Below are 26,993 nucleotides of genomic sequence, written 5' to 3'. Positions count from 1 at the left end.
CTTCAAGGCCATACGAATACTGCATTATTCGTATTGCTACTGAAATGTAACCTATTTACAAATGACTTAATGTCTCTTTTTAAAGAAAACCCTGGCTTGGTTGAATGCTACCAAACACAAAAACAGATGGTGGTTCTTTACAAATACAATATTAAAAGCAGAGTGATCTCAATTCTTCCTTGGAATAGTTTAGTTCCTTCAGATAGAACAAAGCAAACGGTTTGTAGACCTCCCTTTTTAAGAAAAGGGTTTATCGTCATTTTAGATTATTGCCAAGGTTCATGTTGGATTTTGTGCCATCTAGTCCATAGAAATATTCATGAGAAGAAATAAAAGGATCTACAACAAAGGCAAAAAGAAATACTATTCTGTTGCTGAGTAATAAAATCAATTATATTCGATCTTAAACATTTGTACTTGGCTCATTCATTTGTAGTTCATTGTTACTTAAGTTACAAAGGGGGACTAGGTTTTGTGAAATGCTTCTCATTTTCTCAAATTCGGTGATGCTAGTCCTTGATGAGTCCATCTTTCAAGAACAATTACACTGAATTTTGAATAATTGTTGAACATGTTGAATAGCTTTATTCTCTATAGTGTTAACAGCCATTTTCTGTTTTATTTCTAAATAAAGTATTTTTATTAAAGTGGCTTATTTTAAAACACATTTTTAATTAATTGCCTGCATTCCTTTATGTTTCTGAAGGACCTGCAACATGCCATCTAATGTTAGGGAATTTATAGTATAGTTAGATTGCTTTCATTGTGTACCTTTAAATATGACATTATACTGTTCAATTCCCATACATATAGATGTCTCCATTCTACTTAATCAAAAACCTGTAATGGCGTCTAAATCAACTTCAAGCCATCTGGCTTATTTTGCCAGTGAGTGAGCTCAGTGGATCTCCATTAAGGAGGGCATTCCACTGTTTTATTAACAAGACCCTGCCTCTTTTACCCAGCTATCCAGTAAAATATGTGTGAGGGGGATTGCCTTGACCTTAAAATTAGGGATGGATTATAACACAATTCCAGTGTAACCAAACCCATAAAGCAGTAGTTCTGAACCTATGGGTCCCCAGGTGTTTTGGTCTACAACTCCCAGAAATCCCAGCCAGTTTAGCAACAGTTAGGATTTCTGGGAGTTGAAGGCCAAAACATCTGGGGACTCACAGGTTCAGAACCACTGTCCTAAAGAGTAGCACCAGCATTTTCACTTAAGACAACAAATAATAAACCAAGTTTAGTTTTAGGAATGCTCATGGGGTTTTTGTATCTAGTTTATCTTTGACCGAGGACAGTGACTGGGTAAAAATGAGATCAGTGAATGAACTTGTTTTTGTGGTTAGATTCACCTATGTGATTTCAGTATTTACTCATGTCCTTATGTGACATAAGGCTGTTGTTAGGGGAAGCATTTCACTTTGTCATTATTTGTTTACATGACCTGAAAAACAACTGTGTAATATTTCCTTATGCAAAATATGTTGTAAAAATTACTTGAAAACTCTCAATGAAAAGAGAAGATGATGTTGGTATTATCCAACAGGGACATTTCACTAGCAAAATGGTAGAACTGAACAGCCTTCAGAGGAGGCTGTTCTCAGTGCAATCCCTTATATACTCCAAATTAGCTTTGCTCAACTAAGAAACTTGCCATAGCAGGAGAGGGAAAGGAAGTAGAAGAGCGCTCCACTTTAAAGATGCTATGAGTCAATTGTAGGTTGGGGCTAAATTGTCTAACAGAATAGTTACCTTCCCTTTCCTTTCTACAAATACATAAATTGTCCAGGTCTGCCATTTAAAAGTAATAAAAGTGTGTAATGCAAAGGGACATTTTTTGCACCTTAAAGACTAACTGAGAGAATGAACTTAGTAGACTACACTAACTGCTTAGGTTGCTGTGAAACCGGCAGAGAAGAAAGTAATTTAGCTGTGCGGATGATTACATATGAGGTCCTGGAACTGATTTCAGGCTTTTGTGGTGCTTATATGAACCATAGAAGCTGCCCCCAACCTGGTTTCAGAATACTTGGTATCTGCAGCTTCATGACCATGGAGGAATCGGGTGTGTGTGTGTGTGTGTGTGTAGGGGGTGGGAGTGGGGTGGGGTTCACCTCCTTTGCCACAATACACAGGTGCAGATCACCAGACTACCGATCCCTTATATAATTTTGTCATGCAATGTGGTTTACATTTAGGCATGCTGATGCGCATTACAGGCGCTATTCTGGAGTATCCTCTGCCTTTGGTTATCTCAGTTTAAATTCCTGAATACATGTTACTGTGTACATTTGTGGAATATGATATGTAAACACCACACTGTCAAGCTGCATCAAGTAGTCAGTGCAGATGTGTCCTAAGTCTACTTGCTCATCTGATGTGATATTGATACCATTGCATATTGGTATTTTAGACTAATTAAACAATATCTTCAAATAATATGCATTGTGTTCCTTAAATTTCCACTACTAATTTAGTGGATGAAATGTTACAATTTCAGCCAATATTGCGTATTAAGTCTGTTCTTTTTTTTGTCCCCAGCCTATTGGTGCCCTTAATCCCAAAAGAGGTGCATTCTTTGCAGAACGCTATGAAACATGGGAAGATGAGCAGGTTCCAAAGTTCCATTATGGGACACATTATTCAACAGCAAGTTTTACACTTACTTGGTTGTTAAGAATCGTAAGTAAAAGAATTGAAAGAGTTTTTGTTTTATTTTACTAGAGAAATCAACCGGTGGTTGAAGAACAGATTTAAAATTAGTGGCCATTAAAACTACTGATATTTTTAAGGTTGAGTATAATCCATAGGTCATTTTGGATGATCCAGAAATCACTTCTAAATTCTTAACATGTTTTTATAATATAATCTAAATGGAAAAGCTCTCTCTTAGAATGTATTTTGAAAATTTGCAAAAGTTTTTCTATTATTTTTATTTCTATTTGTAATTGTGTTTTGATTTTTTATTTGTTTCATTGATGGATCCTTAAAAAAAAGATGGAATCTGGCCAAATTAGAAGGATTTCAAGTGTATCATTGACAAGTAAAACAAGGCTTTATAATGCTGCATAAAAGCAGAATGATCGTGGTCTTCTTTTGTTAATAAAGTTGTGGTATCCTTACAGATACTGATACAACAGAGGAGACTTAATATATTTATAAAACAGACCATGCTTCTGCAAAATAAACTGGAATGATGATTTATTTGATGGAAACTAATTTCTTTGAGAAAGCATTAGCAGCACATCATTAATTAAACCTTGTTAGGATAGTACAAGCAGACAGAAATCCTTGAGGTAATTTATGGTACTTAGCTAATTTCAAGTAATTATCCACTAATATGTGCTTAAGTGTCCTTTGACTGGGAGGAGGAGGGTATTCATTTGTTCAAACATTTTTCTTTGCTTAATTGTGAACTGTATAAGGTGCGCTCACCTTATGCATATATCCACCCACCTTTTTAATGCTTTATATTCCTAGGGGCATTTTAATTGAATAATGCATAGTATCCTAAGCATTTCATCATTAGTTATGTGTGCTCATCCCATGTTTACCATGGTTATAAGACTAATTATTTTTGAAACAGGCCAAACTTCTCAAGACAGTTTACAAAAAGACATAGTGTCTGAGGTTCACAGAACACAAATTGTTACAAGGCCAGCAGAAAATGGAATCTTTGGATCATGGTTTATACACGGTCACACATATGTAAATCCAGATTTAAATTATTGTACTTAGTGTTAAGCATTTTGTAGTATTATATCCATAGCTGATAAACAAATAGAAAAATAATACATTGAGTTTAGACAGTTGTTCCAGTACTTCTCTCAGTAACTTTGAAGCATTTTTTCCTGATTGGGGAGATCTTATTAGAAAAATATTAGCTTTCCTAAAGCATCCAGTGAATTCAGTTATGATAATAACCTAGAATTCTTTCTACATTCTATTTTATAATATCCTTAATTACTGCACTATATATGCTTCTAGCAATAGTAACAACTATTTAAAGGGATTCAAATACAATGATTTAAATTATGTGAGAATATAAGATACCATGATTTTATATATCTAAATTTAGTCATACTTCTGAACTAGCCAAATAGATGTATAATTCCTATTTCCTTTTGTTTTGTTTTGTTTTCATTTGCAAATTAAGCTTACCTTCAATTTGGTAATGGTCAAAAAAAATATTAAATATCGAAAAGGGAAATATCCTCATGGTGATTTCAAATTCTTCTTCTTTTCTCTAATTTTCCTAGGAGCCTTTTACAACATTCTTCCTAAACCTGCAAGGGGGAAAGTTTGACCATGCAGATAGAACATTTTCTTCGATTTCTCGGGCATGGCGCAATTGTCAGCGTGACACCTCTGATATCAAGGTAAACATCAGTAAAAGTAGTAAACAGTGTTGTAATAAGCTTGATTATGATTATGATTATTTATTTACCAAGACCTATTTTTCAAAATTGTGCTTTGCAGCATATAAAAGAAGAGATTTGTACCTTTTAAAGATTGCATTCTTACATTCAATAGAACAGAAACTATAGGAAAAACAGACAGCTGTACAATTACATTTACTAGTGCATAGGAAATAAGTGATTATCTGATCCTGATGTGTTAAATTTTATGAGACTAATATTTATGTATTTTTTACAGTGTCGATATTCTGCCCTTTTATTATCAGGTTTCAGGGAGATATTTAAATGGGTCATATTAAAAACTTTAATAATTACTTAATAAAAACAATGTAAATCCATTAAAAGCATATTAAACAAATTTACACAGGCTAGACGGTTCAAACAGTTTAAAGTCATATATGTTTTGCAAAACAAATAGGCTCCAATGGCTTTAATAAAGTCGTTCATTTTGCTTGGACGCAGAATGAAGACAAAGTTGGTACAAACTGGGCCTCCAAGGAGAGGTTTTTGGTGCACCACATATTGGTGCAAAAACAAAGAGGAACTACATAATGATTTGGAATCTATCATAATTTCTATATCTGTAATATGCTTCAAATCATAGTTTAGAATCATAGAATGATAGATTCCAACCACCTGCAATGCAGGAAAAGGACAGCCAAAGTACCTCTGACAGATGGCTGTCCAGCCTCTTGGCACCAAAACCAGGAAATCCCAAGTGGATGGTTCCCCATGAGAGTTTGCCTCTAGGTGTACACCGAGAAAGGTCAACTTGTAAGTCCCTGAACAGACTCAGAAGTGGAGTGGGCAGATCAAAAGAGAGATGGCAAAATGGCACTACCTAGAAGAATCCTTCACCTTATGTGAGAACAAACAAGTCTGCATATATATGCTTATTCACAATGCCCTGCCTCATGCACAGAAGAAGAATTGTTTAAAGCTACAGACAATGAGGTCACTGTTGCTCATTTTTGGACAAAAATTATTTAACTGCTTGTGTTCCCTCTATTTTTATCAGTCTTATATTTATTTATGCAATGCTTTTGACACAAAATATTTTTTTTGTTTTACCTATGATTTATAATCACTATACATTTAATATGCTGCTAAAATTGTGGAAATATATAATAAGCTTAATATAATGGGCTGATGGTAACTTTGTCAAACTACAATGTCGAAGTCTGCAATTTTTTTAAACTTTGATGTGACTAGTTTAATAAATATGCACTCCACATACTGAATATATTGATGATGTTTTATTAGCATAATAGATAGTTATATGAAGGACAAAATGCTGCTAATGTGAACTAACAATCTAGTAAATTCTGAATAGTAAAAGCAGACTTTTGCCAAAATCCCTAACAAATTTGATTCATGTGTTAATAGTATTTGCCAGAAGGGCAAAGAACCCACAGACTAACATGATTTTCTTACTTTACTACAAGAGAATTAAATTTTCTTTCTATGAAAAAATAAGACATTGAACAGATAAGAGATCCATCTAACTGTAGGGTCTTGATCTAGATGGTAATGTGTATATAAAGTCCTCCATAGTCCCAGTTGTTTGTCAGTGGCCCTTAGTTAAGATGCTATATGTAATTGGATTCCTTTGAGGGAAATGCAAAACATGTTTGCTATCATTCTCCCAACCAAGGTACATTTAAAGAAGGAAAGGACAGAGAAGGCTTGCAGAGAAAGTGGTGGCAAATAGGTGTATTGGCCCATAACAATATTGAGTCTACTTCCATTTCCTTGCAAGGTCTTGCATTTGAAATTTGGTAGCATCTGATGTTAATTTGGTGCAATAGAAACATAATTATATGAATACACAAACTTGTTTGTATGCAACAATTTGAATACTATTTGGAGTCTAGTTTATGTACCTAAATTCTGCCAATTCTCATACTGAACTCTGTTGAGAAGAGAGCATGACTGTCTTTATTTGCTATATGATCCATCAGATGAAAATTATCTGCCGTAAAAGTCACATTGTAGTTAACTGTGTCAAAGTTCACATCTGTCTAATATTTTAAAGGTATTTTGGGAAGGTAAAATACGCCTCACATTCTACATAACCATGGAGTAAAAACATATGTTTGGCTTAGCAAGTGGGGTGGGAGGGAGGAGTATTAGCACTTACCTGACAAGAAAGTAACAACAAGAAAGGCATCTGTAATTTGCACATTTTTCCACCCTGCCATCTAACTATTAATTTCCAACATTTCGGCCAGATAGGCAGGAAGGAGGTAATATAGAGTATCGTCACTTCAAAATAAAACATCCAAGGATCAAACAAAGGTTAGATTGTCATTCAAGATTAACCCGATGCTTTGATCACTAGTCTGAGCTTTCATAGGATGATGACATGAATTGGTTGTGACTACATATATGCTCTAACTTTTATTTCCTGGGGTGTGATGCCAACTGACACAAATTGCTTCCAAAGCTGGCCCATGAGATTCTTCTTACAGCATGCAGTACTTTCAACAATTTTTACAGGTTTGAAGGCTCTTAGTGTCCAGTTTGTTCCTTGCTCCCTTTTCAAATTTTCAAATGTATTGCTGTTTAATGTCACCCAAGTGTAGCTTCCTAATCATGGATGAATGGCCTATATTCTGTAGTGAAAATAAATGAAATACGCGTACCCATTTAACAAATCAGTGAATAGTTGCTTCATAGAAAGAATATATAATTAATAGACAATGTAAGAATTATTTAGTTAAAGCTTAGCAGAATTCCTTCGCACTGATTTTAATGGGATAGTTAATTACTAAAAGCAATGGAGAATAGTCCCTGGCACATTGATACTAGAAGGAATGGCTATCCCTTGTATATCTACCTGGGCAACTAGACTTACTAAGCCACCTTCCTGTGTGCCCCACCAGTGGGAACAATACAGTAGATGTATTATTTTAAATTGGTTTATATGTTCTGCACTATTGCTCTTACTAGGCCCCCTGGTGATGCAATGGGTTAAACCGCTAAGCTGCTGAACTTGCTGACCAAAAGGTTGGTGGTTCGAATCTGGGGAGCAAGGTGAGCTCCTTCTGTTAGGCCCAGCTTCTGCCAAACTAGCAGATCAAAAACACAGAAGTGTGAGTAGATCAATAGGTACTGCTTATGTGGGAAGGTAACGGCACTCCATGTAGTCATGCTGGCCACATGGCCTTGGAAGTGTCTATGGACAACATCGGCTCTTCGGCCTAGAAATGGAGATGAGCGCCAACGCCCAGAGTCAGACACAACTAGACTTAATGTCAGGGGAAACCTTTACCTTTTTATTTCTCTTACTGAGTTTAACTCATATAGTTTGCTTTTGCTGTATGCTGCCCAGAGATTTTATAATATAAAGCAGGATATACAAATAAGTAAATAAATAAATTTTCTTTATCCTATTGTTCAGTGATAACCTACAGTGAAAACATCATCTTTCCCTATCCCACATCTTTGCTTTGAGAGAAAACATATAGATTGACTGCATAAATTGATGTAATTTTTCGAGACATCTTAGAGAACTAATCTGTCTGTACTAGTAGCAGCATAATGGTCAGGTTGTCTTTAGGCTGCATTTCTTTGGTTAGTGAAATGTAACGTTTGGCTAACATCATAAATTAGGTTATGATTTTATGATTTATTTATTCAAACATTTTATACCACTCATCAGCATAAAAAACTATCTGAGCAATTTACCATAGGAGTAATAAGACAATATCTGTCTCAAAACTAGTCTAAAAGACATGACACACAAGGGAAGGGGAAGAAGGAAATAAAATAGTAAAACCAGACACTAGTTAGGCGACGTGTTATGCCACGACCACTTAATAAATATAGTTCCTCATGTTGTGGTGACCCCCAACCATAAAATTATTTTCATTGCTACTTCATAACTGTAATTTTGCTACTTTTAAATTATAATGTAAATATCTTATAAGCAGGATGTATTTTCATACTCCCAAATTTGAATACTGGTGGGGTTGCGAGGGTTTATTTTATCATTTGGGAGTTTTCGTTGCTGGAATTTATGGTTCACCTACAATCAGAGAGCATTCTGAACTCCACCAATGATGGAATTGAACCAAACTTGACACACAGAACTCCTATGAGCAACAGAAAACACTGGAAGGGTTTGATGGGCATTGACCTTGAGATTTGAAGTTATAGTTCACCTACATCTAGCGAGCACTGTGGACTCAAACAATGATGGATCTGGAACAAACTTGGGGAAAATAGACCTTGACATTTGGGAGTTGTAGTTGCTGGGATTTATAGTTCACCTACTATCAAAGAGCATTCTGAACCCAACCGATAGAAATGGGCCTTACTTCCCACACAAAATCCCCATGCTTTGAAGGGACCCGCTAGCATGAGCCTCCCTCCAGCATCACACGCTCACCCTCACCTGCACATGTGCACCACGCAGCCATATGCCAAGCAAGCCTGCTCTCCCCCACTTGGAGTCTCAGAAACAGCCCTCCCATTGACTGAGAGGCCGGCTGAGAAGCTGTCCAATCACAGTGGCAGATTCACCATCTGTTTCCAAAAAGGAAGAGAAGAACAGGCTTAGAGATCTTCAGCCTTCTCTGCCAAAGGGTTTCCTAAGACCATCAGAAATATGTGTATTCTGATGATCTTTGGGGACCCCTCTGAAACTCCCTCCTGACCCCCCCCCCAGGGGTCCCAACCCCCAGGCTGAGAAACACTGTTTTAGAATGAGCAACTGAGATGACACAGGTAGCATGGCAAAATTGCTTCACAGATGAGAGAACATTAGACATGGCTGGGCCTTAGCTGAGGAAATGAAATAATCCTCTTTCTCTTATGTTGCTTTGGTCTGCAGACTGATAGATCATTGTTTCAGTGGGTGAGAAAATCATGGAAGTAAGAAGTAAAACTGGAAGTGCTTTATTTCAGGACCTACTGCATATTGTAGTCTAACATAAACATTTCATATCACATTAATTCTTCTAAATCCTTCTGACAATGAATGAAACTGGGATCCTTGCTCCCACCTCCAATCAGAAAACATAGTTTTGAAATGATCCACACTTTTATTCTACATTATTCTGAATTATTCTACATTAGTCTGAATTTTGTAGAATATGTATGATAGTTTAGATTTGGCATATTCTAATTTAGAATAGGATAGTTCTCAACCATTCTAAATTATTCCTGCTCTGATCATGACTACAATTATTAGAAGTATGGAATCATTGTCACTATTAGTAATTTATTCATATGAAAGCAACTTGTGGCACATTTGTGTGGTCAAGATCAGCCTATATGGTTCTCTTCAAACTATTTGTTTGTATGAGATACCTGCTTTTAGGAATCTAGAGCTGATTGTACTTGTGGACCATTAAAACACTGCACAATATATATTGATAGTTTAGGGCATATGATCTCACCGCATTCATTTGGATAGAGTGTGCAAAACACAGCATTTCTTATTATTTAGCTGTCTGTCTAAATCTTGGTCATGGGATTATATTTGCCTTTGCACATTTAGTATTCTTGTTGTAGTTCATTTATAAATTCTTGATAATATACTCCTATGATCGTAGTTCAGCAATGAGAAAGATGCTAGGTAAGGCAGAATAAATTGTAGTTCATTAAAAAAGAAAATAAAAGTAAAGGAAGTGTTTCAAGTACTTTCGACTTCATCAGATACATTATCTTAATCATTTGCACTGTAGCCTTAAGGCCACTACATGGCTGAAGTGGGAATTAAATAAGATACTTGACACTTCACATATTTAATTAATTGATTAGATTTTTTTAATACCCCACGTTTCAGCCCCACAGGGCACAATAGGGAGTTACAAGATGGCAAATAGCAGCACCATAATAATAAGCAATTAAAATTTTAAAACTAAACAGCATCAAAGCGGTCACATTAAACAATAAAAAGCTATATAAATAGCATAACAATAAAGTCAAAAGAGCAGCCGAGGTTTCCAGGGCAACAGCTAATGATCCAATTTGAATCATGCAAGGTCAAAACCTCTTAAAAAGCTTTTACACAATTGTGGGCTTTTGGAACCCAAAGCTCATTTTTGCACTAGGGGAGTAACTTGTTTGTAGCATGGAAGTTCTGTGATATGATGAGTGGGGAATATATCTCCAAGTCCCAGTCTATAATAAATCTTTGTCAGTATGTGATGATTTGCATTGAAAAAATATTGAAGGCTTGTTGTCAGCAGTAAGCTTTGAGCTCTTGAACCAAAATGGGGCATTTTAATATCCAAAAGTCATGTTCTGCTGGAAGATTCAGAGGCACATTTGATGAGTACACAAGGGAGGTTTTTCTTTGCTGGCTGCTTCCAGATTTGAATTTCTTTCTGAGGGAGGTTAGGCTAATCACATTGTCCTTCTTTTGTCTGGCAAAGATCTTTCTGTTTACACAGGCCTTCAAAATCTCTTTGTTTGATATGTTCATGGTTTCTGATGGCATGCACTGAACATCTTCTTATATATTAACATCATTTGTTGAGATGCTTTAAAGCTCAATAAATGTGTGTTTGAATATTTTGAATTAATTATTTTTTTAAAAACTGCAGTATTCCAGTTCTGCAGAGAAAACAGATTAAAACCAATCAACTAAACACGCAAATTAAATACGACATGCCATTAATGGTCCATTAAATGAAATGCATTTTTGCTTGTTCCCCTTAATAGTAATTATTTTGGAGAATTAAAAAAATAACATGTAAGTTTAGAATTTTTTTTGTCTGGGATGGTAATGTGATCTAAAATAGCAAACTTCAGTGTGTATTTCAGATTTCAATATTAATGTCAAAATAGTAGTATGATTTTACATAGGATTTATGCAACATTAGAACAATATCTTCCATGCGGTTATAATAATCCAAATAAGCTGTATATAATGCATTTGCAGTTGGCATATTGGACCTTGTGTGATCTTTGACTAATAAGTGAGATGAGAATTAAATTTAGACCCCTCTATTATTTAAAGTCAATTCTACATATGTTTGTTAGGTCAATGGATTCCAATACTTTCATTTTATTTTTAGCCAATAAAGTACCTAAAGTTTTTTTCTGAGAGATTTTAAAGACATTTTTAAGTACATTTAGGGTAATGAGCATGATTGTATATGGGATACATAGCCATGCAGTTTTTCTCAAAAGGAGTGAGATGATAATAGCTTAATTCCTCCTTGATTTTTCCTGTCTTTGCTTCAGCAACTCGAGACTGACCTTGTCCATAATCTGATGACCTGCCATTGCACTCAGCTATTTGGAAAACTGTTCTGGCCATAGTTGACCCTGAGGGTGGTATCTGGAAGACCACTGATCCATTGACCCATGTCAAGAGTGGATTTAGAATCTGATCTACTGGGCCTCTGACATAGTCAGTCACTGAGGCCAATGTATATAATGTGTTTTTCTGCTTATTAAATAGCAAGTAGTTTCCATTTATTGAAAGGAAGACCAATTTTACACCAGTTACTTACTCTGAAATCATTTCCTGAAGCAATTACAAATATTACATCTTTCCATACATGAAGTGCTAATTTTAAGAAATTGAATTTTTTTGCACAAAAATCCATTACTTAGTTTAGCTTAGCTTGAGACAGTTCTCATTAGCTGGGGCATTGATATAGATGTCCATTATACTGTATATTTTAGGAATAGAATCAAAATGTTTTTTAATTGTAGACATTTTTTAAACCAGAAATCAATACTAACCAGTGAACATTTGCATGGCCTGTATTTCTGACATAATGATATTGTATCTTTTTAGTTTAAAAAAGCATAGTTGGATGCTAGTTTCTTTACTATAAAGCAGCCTAGCTAACTTTGTCTTCATCCCACAAAAATTATTAGATAGCTTTTTAGGACGTTAAAGTTGTAATAGTTTATTTTAGTAATTTTTATAGCTTACAGTAAATAGCCGATTTTATATCATTTGATAAAATACACAGTATTTGGGGGATATAGAAAGATCTGTTCTTAATAAAGTTGAAGCAAGTTTCAGCTTTACATAATTTTGCTATCCTTTTTAACTCATCACAGTTATATCTGCCTTTGACCAACCCCAGTTAAGGCTTACAGAAACAAGGCAACATCAAACTATAGGTATATATCTGACTTGCCCCAGTAAACCATAATTAAGATGAAATAGAGTTTATAGACAGGCATTTGACTGTACAGTACTAAAATGTTTTGAAAACAAAGATTTCCAAATTTCAGACCTTGTGGTCTCATTTCCAAAATGAAGTTCAGAGTCCATAACCTCAAAACTCATTAGTGAATCATTAAGTCAAAACCTAGCATTAAGTCTCAGTGAATCAAAGAAGTATATGCATAGACATATCAGAACAAGCTGTGTTATTTTAAGTTGCTTCTGAAGCTCGAGATGGACACATATTAATAAAAAATGTCTGCTAGTGGAATGGATGAGAGATTATTTCCAATAATATCTCTTCCTCCCTACAGTCTTCAACTGCTCAAGAATGTTGTGGGACTCTCTAGAACTGATTTGGGGATATGTTGTATGGAAAATTAGGTGAATCAACCCTGGTAACACAGCCTGCAGCCAAATTCTCTTTATATCAGGCCCTCCTTATTTACCCTGTCCTCTCAGCATAAATACACGGTGACCCGCCTCACCCTTATGCAGAAAGGATGCGGGAGGAAGGCATGCAGCAGTTGAGAGTCCTCTGGAGTGCTCTCAGCTACCTCATGTCTCATCCTTCTCCCAGCATAAGGACAGTGCCAAGAGGATGGCCTGATGAAGGCACGGAGTGGCTGAGAGCCCTCTGGGGCACTATCAGCTGTCACCTGTCTCACCTTCCTCTCGGAATAATGCTGAGAGGATAGTTCAAAGATCAGGGGAGGAGGATTGGGGAGGAGGATAGTGGCAGTTGCCATATGTCTCATTTTCCTCCTGGCATAAGGTTGGTGCGAGCAACCCCATCCTTATGTCAAGAGGACAACCTGAGAATGACCTGGGCCCTGCCCTGACCCCTCCCGATCCCACCCTCTCACAGGCCTTCTTCCTTCTGGCCCTGTCCCCCCCAGTGTGTGCCCAGCAGCCCTCCCTCCTACTCCGCCCCTCTCTGTTGGGCCCATAATGCGGCGCCAAGTCAAAAAAGTTTGCCCATGACTGCTCTACATCTTCTTCTAATAGATATCTTCCAACAGACAAAAAAGTTTTCCTAAGATGCACCCTAAAATATTGTAAACTGCAGGTTATTTTGCTTTATGTTAGCAATATCAATACTCAGAATAATAAATGCCCTGTTGTGCAAAATAACTGCCTAGGTTCAATTGTTTTTGAATTAAAATGTCCATAGTTACACTATCAACAATTCAAAGTTATCAACAAAGAATACATCAACTTTGAAAGCCCAGTTGAAATCTGTTTCTAGTTGTTTCACAGAAGGGTTTATAGAGGAAATACTTGAGCAAAATTTTGGGATCCAGTCTCTCTTTTAAAATTAAGTGATTTACAGTTGTTGTTATTATTATTATATATAGCCTTAAAGGAATTACTAATTCATGTTGGTTTAATATCTTCAATGAGTCAGTGTTTAAATGTCTTTCTTGCTATATTTTTGTTGTTCAAATAGTGTGCTGTTGTTTTTCATAATGATTTACAATCTGGTAGCACATTGCCTCTGTTTCTAGAAAATCAAAGCATGTTTTATAAGAAGCAAATTACTTTATTCTGCATTTTACAATCATTTTAATTTAATTTAATTTAATTTACAGGCATGTATTGTTCACCATCTGCTGACTATAGTGCTGGGTAAATGTTAGATCACTGGCAAAATGATAGAAGAAAGTTTTAAATAACTCTCCATTACATTTTTCTGTCTCTTATTAATACTAGTGCCCATATAATTGGGATACTTCAAGAAACCCAATTTATAACATGTCACTGCTTTTCATTTCCATATAGGAGCTTATTCCTGAATTTTATTATCTCCCTGAGATATTTGTCAACTCCAATAATTACAATCTTGGAGTGATGGACGATGGAACAGTTGTGTCTGATGTCGAACTTCCACCATGGGCCAAAACCCCAGAAGATTTTGTTCGCCTGAACAGATTGGTAAGATAGCAATCAACTACTATGTGTGATAAGAACTGATGCTTAGAATGTCTTCCTTGAGAGAATTATATTTGTCCTTTTGTTTGGTGCAATGCTTCAATTTATGAAGGCTGGGAATGAAAAAGGTACTTTAGGGTTTAGGAATGTGATTTAAAAAATTGATAGTACACCATCATACTTATTTCTACTTTCTGTTTATTATGAAAGTACTGTACAAAATATGTGACTACATTTTTAAACTTTTCTTAATGTTTTAACAACATTATTGTAATGCTTTGTTGATGCAGTGTTTACATTTATTCTTATGCCTTTCTTGGCTTTTTATATTTACAGTCATTGAAATGTGTCACTGCTACAGTAGTGAGAGAGGCAAAATTTGCATGTATTTGCATATCACTTTAGGCATTTAATTAGTGCTACTTCTGAAGGAAGTCACAATGCTTATGCATGTTAACTATAACACATTAAAAGAGTGAAATTTCAAAGCCACTTTCCACCTCACATTTTAAAGACTAATATTTTTCATGTACTCATGATATCTAATGCTTGAGATATTTTTCCACGGTGATATGTGGAAAACAGATCATGCTTTCAAGGTAACAAAAACTGATACAAGGAAGGAGAGATAAAAATAAAAAATTGGCAGCGCCTTTAAGACTAACTTGGTTTTATTTTTGCATGAGCTTTCACGGATATACACGCTCCTCTTTGAATATAGTACAGAGTAAAAATAGATGAGTGATAGCATTTCTAGATAGATTCATAGGGATAACAACTTTATGTGCTCTGCTAACATATTGGAATGTTCTTGTTTGGTCATACTGTTATCAAATATATTTTCTTACTAAATATATCATATATCCTATTTCAGTTATTCTCATTTCACACAATAACAAATCACAGGTCCTAATAATCGAGCATATCTTTTGCAAAAACCCCAGGCCTTTATTTCAGGTGGATTATCTTGTTATTAAGACAATAGAAGAAGTTTTAATTAGCTAATTTATTTAGGCTACCACTCTTTACTCGGTTACATGGGAGCGAGCCCCATTGAAATGAAATTGATTGTTGGATCTGAATCTACCTTTTGTAAGCCAGAGTGGTACAAACAAGATATAGAAAATTAATTCAATCAATATTAAGAATAATGAATTACAATAACATATTTACCATACAATTAATATAATATTTGAAGCAAATGTAGTTTTTTTAAAAAAAACAGCAGCAGCAACAACAACAACGACAATTTGTCATTGACAGAGAAAATAGAATGCTGCAATTCAAATCTTGGCTGCTTCCTTCCATACACTTCCATTAGATCTATTCTAGATCCTCCATTGGTATCCATTTAAAGCTATGTTGATCTTTTGTGTGCACCGCAGTGTTTAGGTTAAGGGTAGTTAATTGTAATTGAAATATTCTGAGGTTTCGTTATAAATATGCTCAGTGGGGAGAGAGACTTCAATGAGTATTGGTTTCTTTATACAGTGATCCCTCCACATTTGTTGTGGTTAAGGTCACAGATCTTCCTTGGGAATAGGTTTTTTTCCCCTGTGGGCATTTATAGACCTTCCAGCCCAACTCTATAACCAGCCTCCACTGGATAGTGAACATAAAGTCATGATGGGGGATCTAGAGATTCCTAGTGAGAATATTTTAATCAATCCAAGAATAATCAAATCCACAAAAATCAAAACTGCAGTTGTGGAGGGATAATATTAATGCTTCCTTTCAGATAAAATTTGTGAAACAGTTCATTTCAAAATGTCAAAATAGTTAGAATTTAAGAGAAATAAAGAATGGGTAAAGTTAAACTACCAGATGAAAGTTGGGGGGGGGGGGAGCGAAATATCCTTTCACCCGAGGACAGAGTGGTTTTCAAGTTGTCCCATGGTCACAGGTGTGGGAGGAAAAAGCTTCTGTAATTGACATAGTAAGAGCTAGATTGTGGCGAGTGAAGTGCTGCTCATAGGATACATGCAGTCTTTCTGACCCCTAATATGTAGCCCCTGAAATCCTTGAAATACCCCAAATCAACAAAAACTGCTGGTAAACACAGCAGATTTGTCCTCAAAATGCCCAAGCCCTCTATACACACCAATCCTAATTTCCAGTAAAAAAGCTGAAAATCAGGACAATCACATAATGTTTAGGTTCCCTCATCTAAGATAGAGCTGTAGTTTTTCATCAGTTATACAACAAAAAGCTTTGCTATAATCTATAAAGCACAAGCTGACATTCTTCTGTAATTCTTTAATGTTCCATTATTCAGTGTATCTTTTCAATATGGTCCTTAGTGCCTCTTCTTTTTCTGAACCCTGCTTAGGCATTTGACATCTCTCATTCCATATATGTTCAAAGTTTGTTTTCACATCACTTTGCTTACTTTGCCCTAATGACTACCACAGTAGCTAGTGTCTCATTTCATGGAAACTGGGGTGTATATTGAGCGTTCCCAGACTGGTAGGCATTGTTTTATTTTCTATATTTATTGGTAGATATTAGTTACAATTTGAATGGATTTTATCTGTGTATCTTGAAATAGCTCTATTGGTATGTCATTTTTCCTTTTGATTTATTTTTCCCACATGTCTTGAGTGCAGCTTCTCCTTTACTTTCTAAAATTATGAGCTCATCTTCAAAGAGTTCTTTCTTGAATGAATCTCATCTTTTTATCTCTTTTATATATGTATTTTTAGTATAATGTTTCCATCATCTTTTTAAGTTTCTTCTTGATAGTGTAGTGTGTTATCCTGCTGGCCAAAGAAGTTGCATCACAAAGGAAAATAGAAATGAAGGAGGAAAAAAAGAACCCATCAGTTCCTTTAAAACAAATTGATTTATATTTTAACATGATGTCTGCTTTTTACAGGCGTTGCCTATAAGCCCTTGTCCACCTTCCCTTTCCCCTGTCAAACTATTAACAATGTTGGTGCAAGAACTCCTTGAGAAAAATTCAGTGGGCAGACTTGGCACTAGATGTGTAACTAGCCCAATTTCTTCAAAGGTGGAAATGACAGTGGCAATGGGGGAAAAAGAAAGAAAAAAAAGAATAGTTTTGAGGAATTTTTCAGATTTTAGATTTCTGGAAATGGGAGACAATTTGTTTTTGATATTATCAAAGGGTTTTTTTTTAAAAAAAAAACCCTCAAGATATTTTCAATATCAATGTGATGCTGTAGATAAGGATAATCACTTTACTAGTGATTCTTCTCCTTATTATGCAGTCTTTTATACATATTGAGTCCAAAGGGAACATAATGATATAAACAATTATGATTATGAATGTTATATTCTGAAGTTCTACAACATTCAAAATATGTTGTACTTTTGTAATTACATCAGTGACTTATCAGTCCACTGACTCATTACTGTTTAAGATGACAAAAAGGGAAGTATCGAGTAAAACCAAACAAATATGTTTATATTTAAACACTTGAAAAAATAATGATTTATAATAACGTATTTAGTTCCTGAAATGTGACCATATATTACATATTTGCAACTCTCTAGATCACAATAAATTATGATAGCAGTTTAAAGTGCCCATTTGGTAAGCTATCACATGCAGATTTCTCACTTTTCAGTTCTCTCTGCAGATTTTTCTGCAATGATTGGACCTCATAAAATGCACACAGCTTTGATCTGTGACCTTTTTGTGGTGCTAATCGGGTTCCTGATATCATTATACCTTGCTCATTAATCATATTTCCTACATCCCATCAGCCAACTAGACAGCCAACCCTCTGTTTCAGCCCAGTGCCTGGCAGGTTTCTGCTTTTCCAGATTATTACACTGTGATACTTTGGCTTCTCATAACCAGACCCACATCAAGCTGTGTACTACAATTAAACTCAGATGGTCCTCAGGTTGAACAGGGATATAATGTTGCAGCTGTCTGTCTCTTATTGGAATAGACCAGCAAGAGGAACAGATGATCTATAGGACAGTACATAATAACAGATTGTACAGTACCAGGTCAATAGCAGGGGTTTGCAATGCTAATTGGCAGACATACTTATTTTAATGTGACCTGCCATATTAAAAATAAGACACAAGAGGCAATTTCATTAAAGCAGGGTGTGTGTGTGTGTGTGTGTGTGTGTGTGTGTGTGTGTATATATATATATCCTGCTTTAATGAAATATATCTCCATTGTGTCTTTGTTGTCATAGACAGAAAAAAGAAAACAATGTGAGGATGTTGCTTTTTTCTTATGTAAAATGTTTTAATAAATATAACTTTTGTAATTCATAACATGGTGACTTCTGAATTAACAATTGAAGCAACCAATATAAAAATAATAAACATTTAATAGAAGCACAACAAATTTGTGTGGAGGAACAGTCTCTCTTAAAAAAGGGATAATCACACGTAGTAGTAATTTTATTGATTAGCCCTTAGGCCATATCACAATAAGAAACACAACAACAAGGCCTGACAAGACCTGATCACACTCCACGTAGTAAGTTAAAATAAGACACTTATAATGATACAGTAAGTACATATGATAAGACATGATAAAACTGATAAACTGATTAAGCTGAGTATATACATCATATTTCATTATCACCCCTAAAATTTACCCCAATCAGCCCTACATATGTGGTTCTCAGACGTATTGTTTTGCTTAAGTACAGAGCTGTTTTATATGTTATTTTTGGGTCTTGGCCACACATAAAATATGTTGTTCTGATGTGAGAATCCCAATACATTATCCGTTTGATATATGGACTAAGGTGGAAGTCTCTCACCTTTTGATATAGTTTGCAATCAAATAATATGTGTGCTATAATCCTCAATTTCAGGTGCCCCGCAGATACAACTCCATTCATTATAAGGGATGCTGTTAAATCTCCCATATCTAACCATTGTCTCGAGCTGATAAATCTGGCTCGAGTGAATACCTCCTTGAGATGTTTTGGTATTTGCATTTTTAGGTAGTTAGCAGTTTGAAAGGTACGTTTATATTGACTCAGCCATTTTAGGTTAGCAGTCTTACTGAGGGTGGCTTTATCTTTTTGTGCTTCTATATCCAAAATTCTTTGTATAGCACCCTTTCTTACTTGGTCATTTAAGGCGCAGGAGACAGGAAGCAACTTCTTATATAATTTGTCAGTTGTGTAATCCAGGAGGTCGGTAGTTGGGATTTACTATCACACTCGCAAGTTGGACTTCGTAGGTTGTTAAGAAGACTCAGTTACTATTTGCCAGAATAACTCTCTAATCATCAACAAGACAAAATCAAAAATAATGGTATTTGGAAAAAGACAGCAGAGACACAGATGGCAATTGGATGGTGAGGTAATAGAACAAGTAAACACCTTCCCTTACCTTGGAGTAACTTTCTCTGAGACTGGTTCGTGGACTTCTCATCACCAAAGGAGTGATAATCACAAGTAGAAGATTGATTTAAGCCATTAAATTCTATGACAGTCACCAAACAGAGTACTAGATGCACATATTTTCTCTCTCATTCCTTCATACTGTCCTTATTTTCTAGCACTCTGTCCTATATCTCATACTCTTTCCCATACATGTTTTCTGATTCTCCTGACTCCATATGTTTTCTCCTACTTTCCTTCCCTCATGTCATTACTTTCTCCTGATCTCATTTATCCAAGCTGCACTTATCATCATCTTTATTTTTTCCTTTCTTTCGCTTTCCACACCTTCTAGTCTCACAAGAAAAGCTTGAAAATATGCCAGGGATATGCCAGGTTCTCAGTGTTTTAAAGTTTACAATTAAATGCAGCATGGTCTGTTCTGAATGTACACACTTAGATATGATTGCCCTGTTGGTGTTGCCAGTGGTAGCAGCATTTCTCTCGCTATCATTTTGATTACTGTTGGTAGTGTTGTTATGATTGTAATGATAGTGATTTGGAGCAAGCAGGAGGATTTTATAACCTGACTGTAAGGGAGAGGAGGGAGACAGAGACGGAAACAGAGACAGAAGCTAATTAAGAGCATTCGTTCATGGAAGAATTTCATTCAAGTTAGAATGTGGAAAACTTTTTGCTTGGAAAAAAAAGCTTTTGGTTCAACTACAATTTCTATGTTTTAAAACCTATGCTTAGCAAAGTTGAAAACAGAACTGGGTAGCTGTGGGTGTTTAATGTATTGTGCTTAATAACATCATTGGAGTGTATATGGAAGTTTGGCCCCAAACTCTCAGGAATTTTCATGTTTCTGAAGTGGCAGTTCTCGTTTCAGCTTTCTTGTTGTTCTGTTTCTTCAAACTATTTCCAACTGTAAACTCTAAGGTAACTTTATTATGGGTTTCTCTGGAGCTGTGAGTGTATTACTCACCCAAGGCTACCCAGTGGGGTTCTCCAAGTAGGAAATCGAACCGTAGTCCAACATTCAAATCACTCTCAACTTCCAGCATACTGCAAAACATGAGAGCATTCCGAGCAGTACAGGGGCTCTGATGAAAATATTAATACCATAGCTAGGGAGGCTTATGTGAAAGCACACAAATTCTCTGGATACTTTAAACACAAACTTTGGACATTAGCTGAGATAATTGAACTTTGTGAATAGCCCTTATACAAAGTCCCACATTATTTATAATCTAGTCTTCATATTTTCATAGGGTGAAAAACAGTAGCCAGATCATGGACTTTAACATTTAGGGCCCTTCCAGATAGGCCCTTTATCCAGGATCTGATTCCAGGTTTCTGGTTGAAACTGGGTTATATTAGTCTGCACTGCTAGATAATCTGGGTTAAACAGAAAGCCTGGGATCCGATCCTGGGATATAGGGCCTGTCTGGAAGGCCCCTTAAGTTAAAATATACTTTTCGGTTTTCTACATGCAAACTTAAGAAATGGGGCTACAAAGTGGAGTCCACGACATGCAGGTGTGGAGAAAAGGAAACAATAGACCGCTTACTACAATGCAGTCTGAGCCCTGCCACATGCACAGTGGAGGATCTTCTTACACCAGAGGCACTCGAAGTTGCCAATTTCAGGTCAAAGGAAATTTAGTATAATGCCAAGTTTTTAAACTTTGTGTTTTTTATACATTATAACTGTATTTTCAATTTGCTTCTGACATGATAAATAAATAAATAAGTATTCCAGATACTGTTTTGGGATATGTTTGCTACATTTTTTTCTCAGTGCATTTCATCTTGGCACTGATCAGCATGTGTTTTGTTTTTATTGTGGCTTGTTAAATGTAGCTGAATTTGATGCATATGTTTAAAAGAAATTCTAAGTCTCGATTAAATATTGTCTGGTTGCATGTATTTTATTACTTTAATCAATTCATAAATAATTAGCCCCCAGTATTCTAAACTTGTAGTGATTATCCTTCCTGTGAAGTTAATACTAGCCAGTTAGGTGTCTTGTTTAATCTATGTGCATTTCTTATTGTGAACCCACTCTTAACGGTGTAGATTAGACTCACATATACTTTGACTCTTATTACAAGGGTACAAGTGTATTTAATTGCCTTTCAGCACTAAAAAAACAACAGAAGGAGAATAGAAATTATTACAAACAATGTAAGCATGCAATCTTATATCCCGAGATAGCTAGTCTTCTTAAATTACCCATCAACTGTTGTCCTGAAAATGGCAGATAATATAGATTTGATCCTAAGTAACACAACTGCAATGTTTCATAAGACAAGCTGTGTTGATTTTCGTGGGAGAGTCCTAATTTCTTTTTCATGAGAAAAAGATAAAAAGATACTGTCAGTTTCTGCCAGCCATGCAGAGGGAAATGGAATTATAAACTTTACCAAAGGTGAAGTCCCTCCCTTAAAATACCCACCATCCAAAAACCAAAGTCGTTTGCTTCCTCTTTATTTCAAAAGTCCAGACTCACACCAATCTGTAAGTGGAATCCTGCTTCAGTTTGGGTAGTTTCAAAGGAAGCACCTGTTACCTTGGTAAGCACAGAAACCTACTTGGTTTGGATTTTATCTATTAGGTTTCTTATCTCTCATCCAGCAGAAATTTAAATGCTGAAGTATGCTCCTTAATATCATGGGAATTTACCAGGATTTGGGGTATTTTTAAACAGTGAAATTGTTCATTCTCGTACTTGGCTTAGCACTGTGGGTCCTGGCCTTAGTGTGGTATCATACATGATGTGCATGGATGCGTTTCATGGCAATTGGATCTCAATCTCAAGACCAGAGGGTTCCAAAAGTGTGAAGCATTCCAAATATTTGAGACAAATTCTACCAATATGCTATTTCTCTCATGCATGAAAATTCCCTTCTTTATTTCTCTTAGTGATATTCTTTTTATGGAGAAAGAAATATTCCATTGTGCAAGTTGTACTGGTTAGTAAGCTCAAATACAAACAATTTTGAAACTAAACAGCTGCCTGTGGATGAGGTGCAACTCTGAAAAATACGTTTCAAATCCCTATTCAGCCATGAAAAATCACTGTATGCTTTTGAGGTCACATACTCTTAGCCTCAGAAAATACTGTGATAGGTTTGCCTAAGGACTGCCATATGTCAGAAATTACTTGAAGATACACAACAACACATTATAAATGTTTGTTACTATCTGCTGTTTTCATTAATTTACTGTGCATTCACCTAAAATGCAAAGCAATTATTGATCCTGTCAATTACCATGGCAATAGTAATCTGGTCTTCCAACCAGGCAACTTGTTTTTGTTTATATCTTTCCTTTCTCCTTGTTTAGGCAGTTAATTAACTTGATTAACTGACAATGCTATTCAATTACAAAATGCGAACATTGTAATGTGTTGGTAGACTGTTACTCAAAAATAAGTGAAATTTTTAGGCTTAGCACTTTACTATCACTTTGAAGTTGACATTCCATCCAATGTAAATAAGATGTTGCAATTGAATACATACATTTTAAAGCACAAAATATTAATTTGAAATACATCACTAGCTGTTATGTGACAAAAATGTGGGTATAATCCTGGCTTTGTTGCTTAAGGATACATTTGAATTTCAAATATTTTACTTACATTGACCTGGAACCTAGTAAATGGAGGTTGTTTGTGTGTATGTGCCTTCAAGTTGCTTTTTGACTTCTACTGACCTTATGAATTTCATCAGGGTTTCTTATGCAAGAATTGCTAGTTACTTCTGATTAAATATAACTTCCAGCACAATTACTAGCAAATAAATATTGACTATGGGATTTCTTTATAAAGAACTTGCCATAGTCCACATCTTATGGAGATTTACACCTCTTAACTGAGTAAGGGCATCCCTTTTGGAGAAATTTCCAGGTCTGAGAAGTTTTGGGGGTTAAATCCAGGGAACAATTGAGACTGCTGCTGTGTTCCTGGAAGAAACTCTATGGTTAGCTGCACTGAATGTTTGTTGTGAGCACATGGTGTTTATCTCAGCTGAAGACAAGTCATCTCATTCAAGACATCTTTTTGCCCAGTGTTTCCAGGTGTAGTGCTTTGACAATAATGAAGAACCGTTGTTCACTTCTGGAGAGGAAATAAACCAATGCACTCAGACACAGCTAAGCCCACTGTCTGTCTGTCTGTCTGTCTATCCATCCAGCCATCCTTCATTCATTCATAGAATTATGTGTTCCTATTAAAACATTCTTTTGGGATTCCTTCATATTGCATTGTACTCACGCTTAGAATTCAAGGATTTTATATTTGTAAGTACTATATATATACATGAAGGCATTCTTTTCAATAAAGTCTCTCATTTAGTATGCCTGCTATTTACACTTTTGATTGAAGCTTCTGCTTTCATCATATTACACTTTCTCAGTCATGCGAAGAAATGCTACTTGAGCTTAATTCCCTTGAGAAGAGCAATATATCTTTTATATCTTTTTTTGTATTAGGGGCAACATTAATGGAAAGTACAAATGAGAGAATGGCATCTTTTTGAACATTTACTAATAAAAACAACAAAATATAAAAACTGTAGTTCCAGAATTTTGCACAGAGTAGTAGGTACATTCTTCAAAACCATTAATTGTGATGTCAGTGTGATTGTGTGTTCCTAAAAGGTCCTAAAACTTTCTTTATTTGTTTTGCCAAATACTGAAACAGATATTTCAGAAAATTGTATAAAACAAATTATAAAATATTAACAGCAATCAGAAATATTTCCTTCAACTATAAGAGCTTTTGTTGTTCAATATTTCCTTTTTGTCATCCTCCTCTTTAAACCAGCTGTTTTCAACTACTCCAATCACTACATATTATATAGCATTTTCTCCAGCACATCTTTCTTTTTATTCTTTAAGACTTTTGCCTTCTCTGCCTGTTTTTGCCCCTCTACTACTCAGATTGTGACTGTGTATTGTTTTTGTTTTAGCTATCTTATCTAACAACCAGCAGTTTGGAACCAGGTGCTTCAATTTGTATAACCCTAATATGACAATTGGCTGGAAAACTGGATTCACAAGTGAGAGTGTATCGGGACCACAAGGGCAAATTTAGTACTACTTACACAACTAGAATTGCTAACAAAATTCCACTAGCACTGCTCTTTCTGCTAATATTTAATTATTTTTGGGCCATTGACTGCTCAAACATTATTTTTTGTTAGTTTTGTTACTTTTGAGCTTATAATTTCCGTTCATATTTTTCTGTTTCCTATCTTTCCCAATTTTCAGTCTTTCTTATCTTTTTCAGTTGCCAACCTTTTCTCTTCTTGGCTCCATCTCTTTTTTAAAGTTGAATTTCCTATCATGCGGGCCATTTTTAATCTCCTTAGTCATTGCAGATTCTTTATTTCTTGATTGTCTCAATATCTAGATAAGATTTGGTTGCTTCTCTCTTTGCACACTCTGGGGATTTTTAAAATCTTGCCATAGGCTTATTAATACTTGTATCACAGAAGATATTACGTAAGTTCTGAGTCACGGTTATATTCAGGCATTATTGCTAGTCTCGTTAGTCTTCCTCTATTGCACCTAAAATCATGGAGAGCCACCCTTTACTGCTTTTCATCTCAACATTTATCCCACAGGCATAACCATGTTTCTTTTTCTTTCTGCCTGCACTATCTTCTTGTGTTTTTTTAAAAGGCAATGGTATGTGAACACATCTCAGGAATTCTGAAAGTTCTTGGGGCAAGTTGTACATTTGTGTCTTGCTGATTAGTAGATAAAGGGTAATACCCCTTAATTTGGGGTCATGGGTGCTCAACCGTCATGTGCTGACCTTTTAGTCTTTACATTTTGAAATCATGTCATTCAAGAGCTTGGCAAGAAACTTAAAGCACAATTCTGAACAGTTGTTTGTTTGGAGCTCTGGTTCATGATCTTTGTGTGTGTGTGTGTTTGTGTTTATGTAGAGTTTTATATAGAAAGTTACATTTAGAAAAAGTAAAGAAAAACTATTATGCTTTTAGGCATTGGCAAAGTTTTCTGTTATTTGATTTTTATTTTAAAAAGATAAATATTTTAATCTTTTACACAACTTTGTTTCAGGGAATTGATGAGTTGCTCACTTTGGTATTTTTTTGCTTTTTGAGCTCTTTTTGCTTTACAGTATTGGGTAGGGAAATAAACACACATTTAGAAAGCTGAATAGACAGACGGGTCTTTTAAGCAAAGCACACCAGTCTATCTCTTTATCTGAATTATCTGTTCAAGGAATTTTAGCAGAGTAGAAGGAGGAGGAATTGAACCCCCACAAATTGACCAAGGGAGGAAGTAGTGCTACAGGCAAAGATGTTAGTGTGAAGCTTAAACAGCCAATTTATCTGTCTTACTAGGTGAGCATTATGTAGTTGTTTTAGCAGCCACAAATATTGTCAGAAGTTATGAATTCTAAGATAATGAGGATGGAAGGGCTTTCTGCCTGTGATGGGTGTTCCACTATAAATTAACTAGAATCAAAAGTCTTTTCAGTAACACTTGTCTAAGTTTGAAAACTTGAAAAAGTCAACTATAACATTTTGTGTCAAATACCAGGTCTCAAGAAGTTCAAATGGTGCAAACATGGAGGTGTGTTCTGCTCTGGAATTGGTTTGTTTGTCATATAATAAATGGTTATGCTCATCATGCTAGAGATCTGTATATCTACACTCGTTTGGTCATATAGATTTTGAAGTGTCTGTAGATAGCTGTTACAGATAAGTAGGAAAGGCAGGGCTGTGAGGGGTAGGTTCTCAAAATGGGATGAATGGGATTAAGAACTACAGTTTCTAAAGGGAGAAATTATCAGCAAAACATTTAGTTCGTTAATTTGTAGAGCCTTGACTTGGAAACTTGAAAATTAAGGGCATATCTTAATTTTTAAAGTATTTTATTTTAATGAAAAGGTAAAAAATGGGGAACTAACATGGTGCAATGGTTTGCCTATGAGTGCATCTACACTCTAGAATTAATACAGTTTGACACCACTTTAACTGCCATAGCTCAATGCTATGAAATCCTGGGACCGGTAGTTTGGAAATGTTCTCTTTTGCAATAAATTTTAAGTTCTGATCTAAATTAGTTTGATTTTCAATTAATGACAATCATAAATGCTCTTCTACTCTTCTGTTGTTGGGAAGTC

General features: G+C 35.5%; 1 protein-coding gene across 9 annotated transcripts in view; it reads left to right on the top strand.

The window, feature by feature from the left end:
• The window catches only part of LRBA (LPS responsive beige-like anchor protein), a 420,612-nt gene that overhangs the window by 316,371 nt on the left and 77,248 nt on the right, over window positions 1–26,993 (top strand). For all 9 annotated transcript variants that reach the window (XM_060778857.2, XM_060778855.2, XM_060778851.2 and 6 more), the window contains 3 exons: window positions 2,548–2,688; window positions 4,266–4,385; window positions 14,350–14,502. In XM_060778857.2, the coding sequence (XP_060634840.2) occupies window positions 2,548–2,688; window positions 4,266–4,385; window positions 14,350–14,502 (414 nt within the window). The remainder of the gene's footprint in view (window positions 1–2,547; window positions 2,689–4,265; window positions 4,386–14,349; window positions 14,503–26,993) is intronic.

Source organism: Anolis sagrei, chromosome 5 (genome assembly GCF_037176765.1).
Source record: "Anolis sagrei isolate rAnoSag1 chromosome 5, rAnoSag1.mat, whole genome shotgun sequence".
Taxonomy (NCBI): domain Eukaryota; kingdom Metazoa; phylum Chordata; class Lepidosauria; order Squamata; family Dactyloidae; genus Anolis; species Anolis sagrei.
This window is presented reverse-complemented; position numbering and strand designations above follow the sequence as displayed.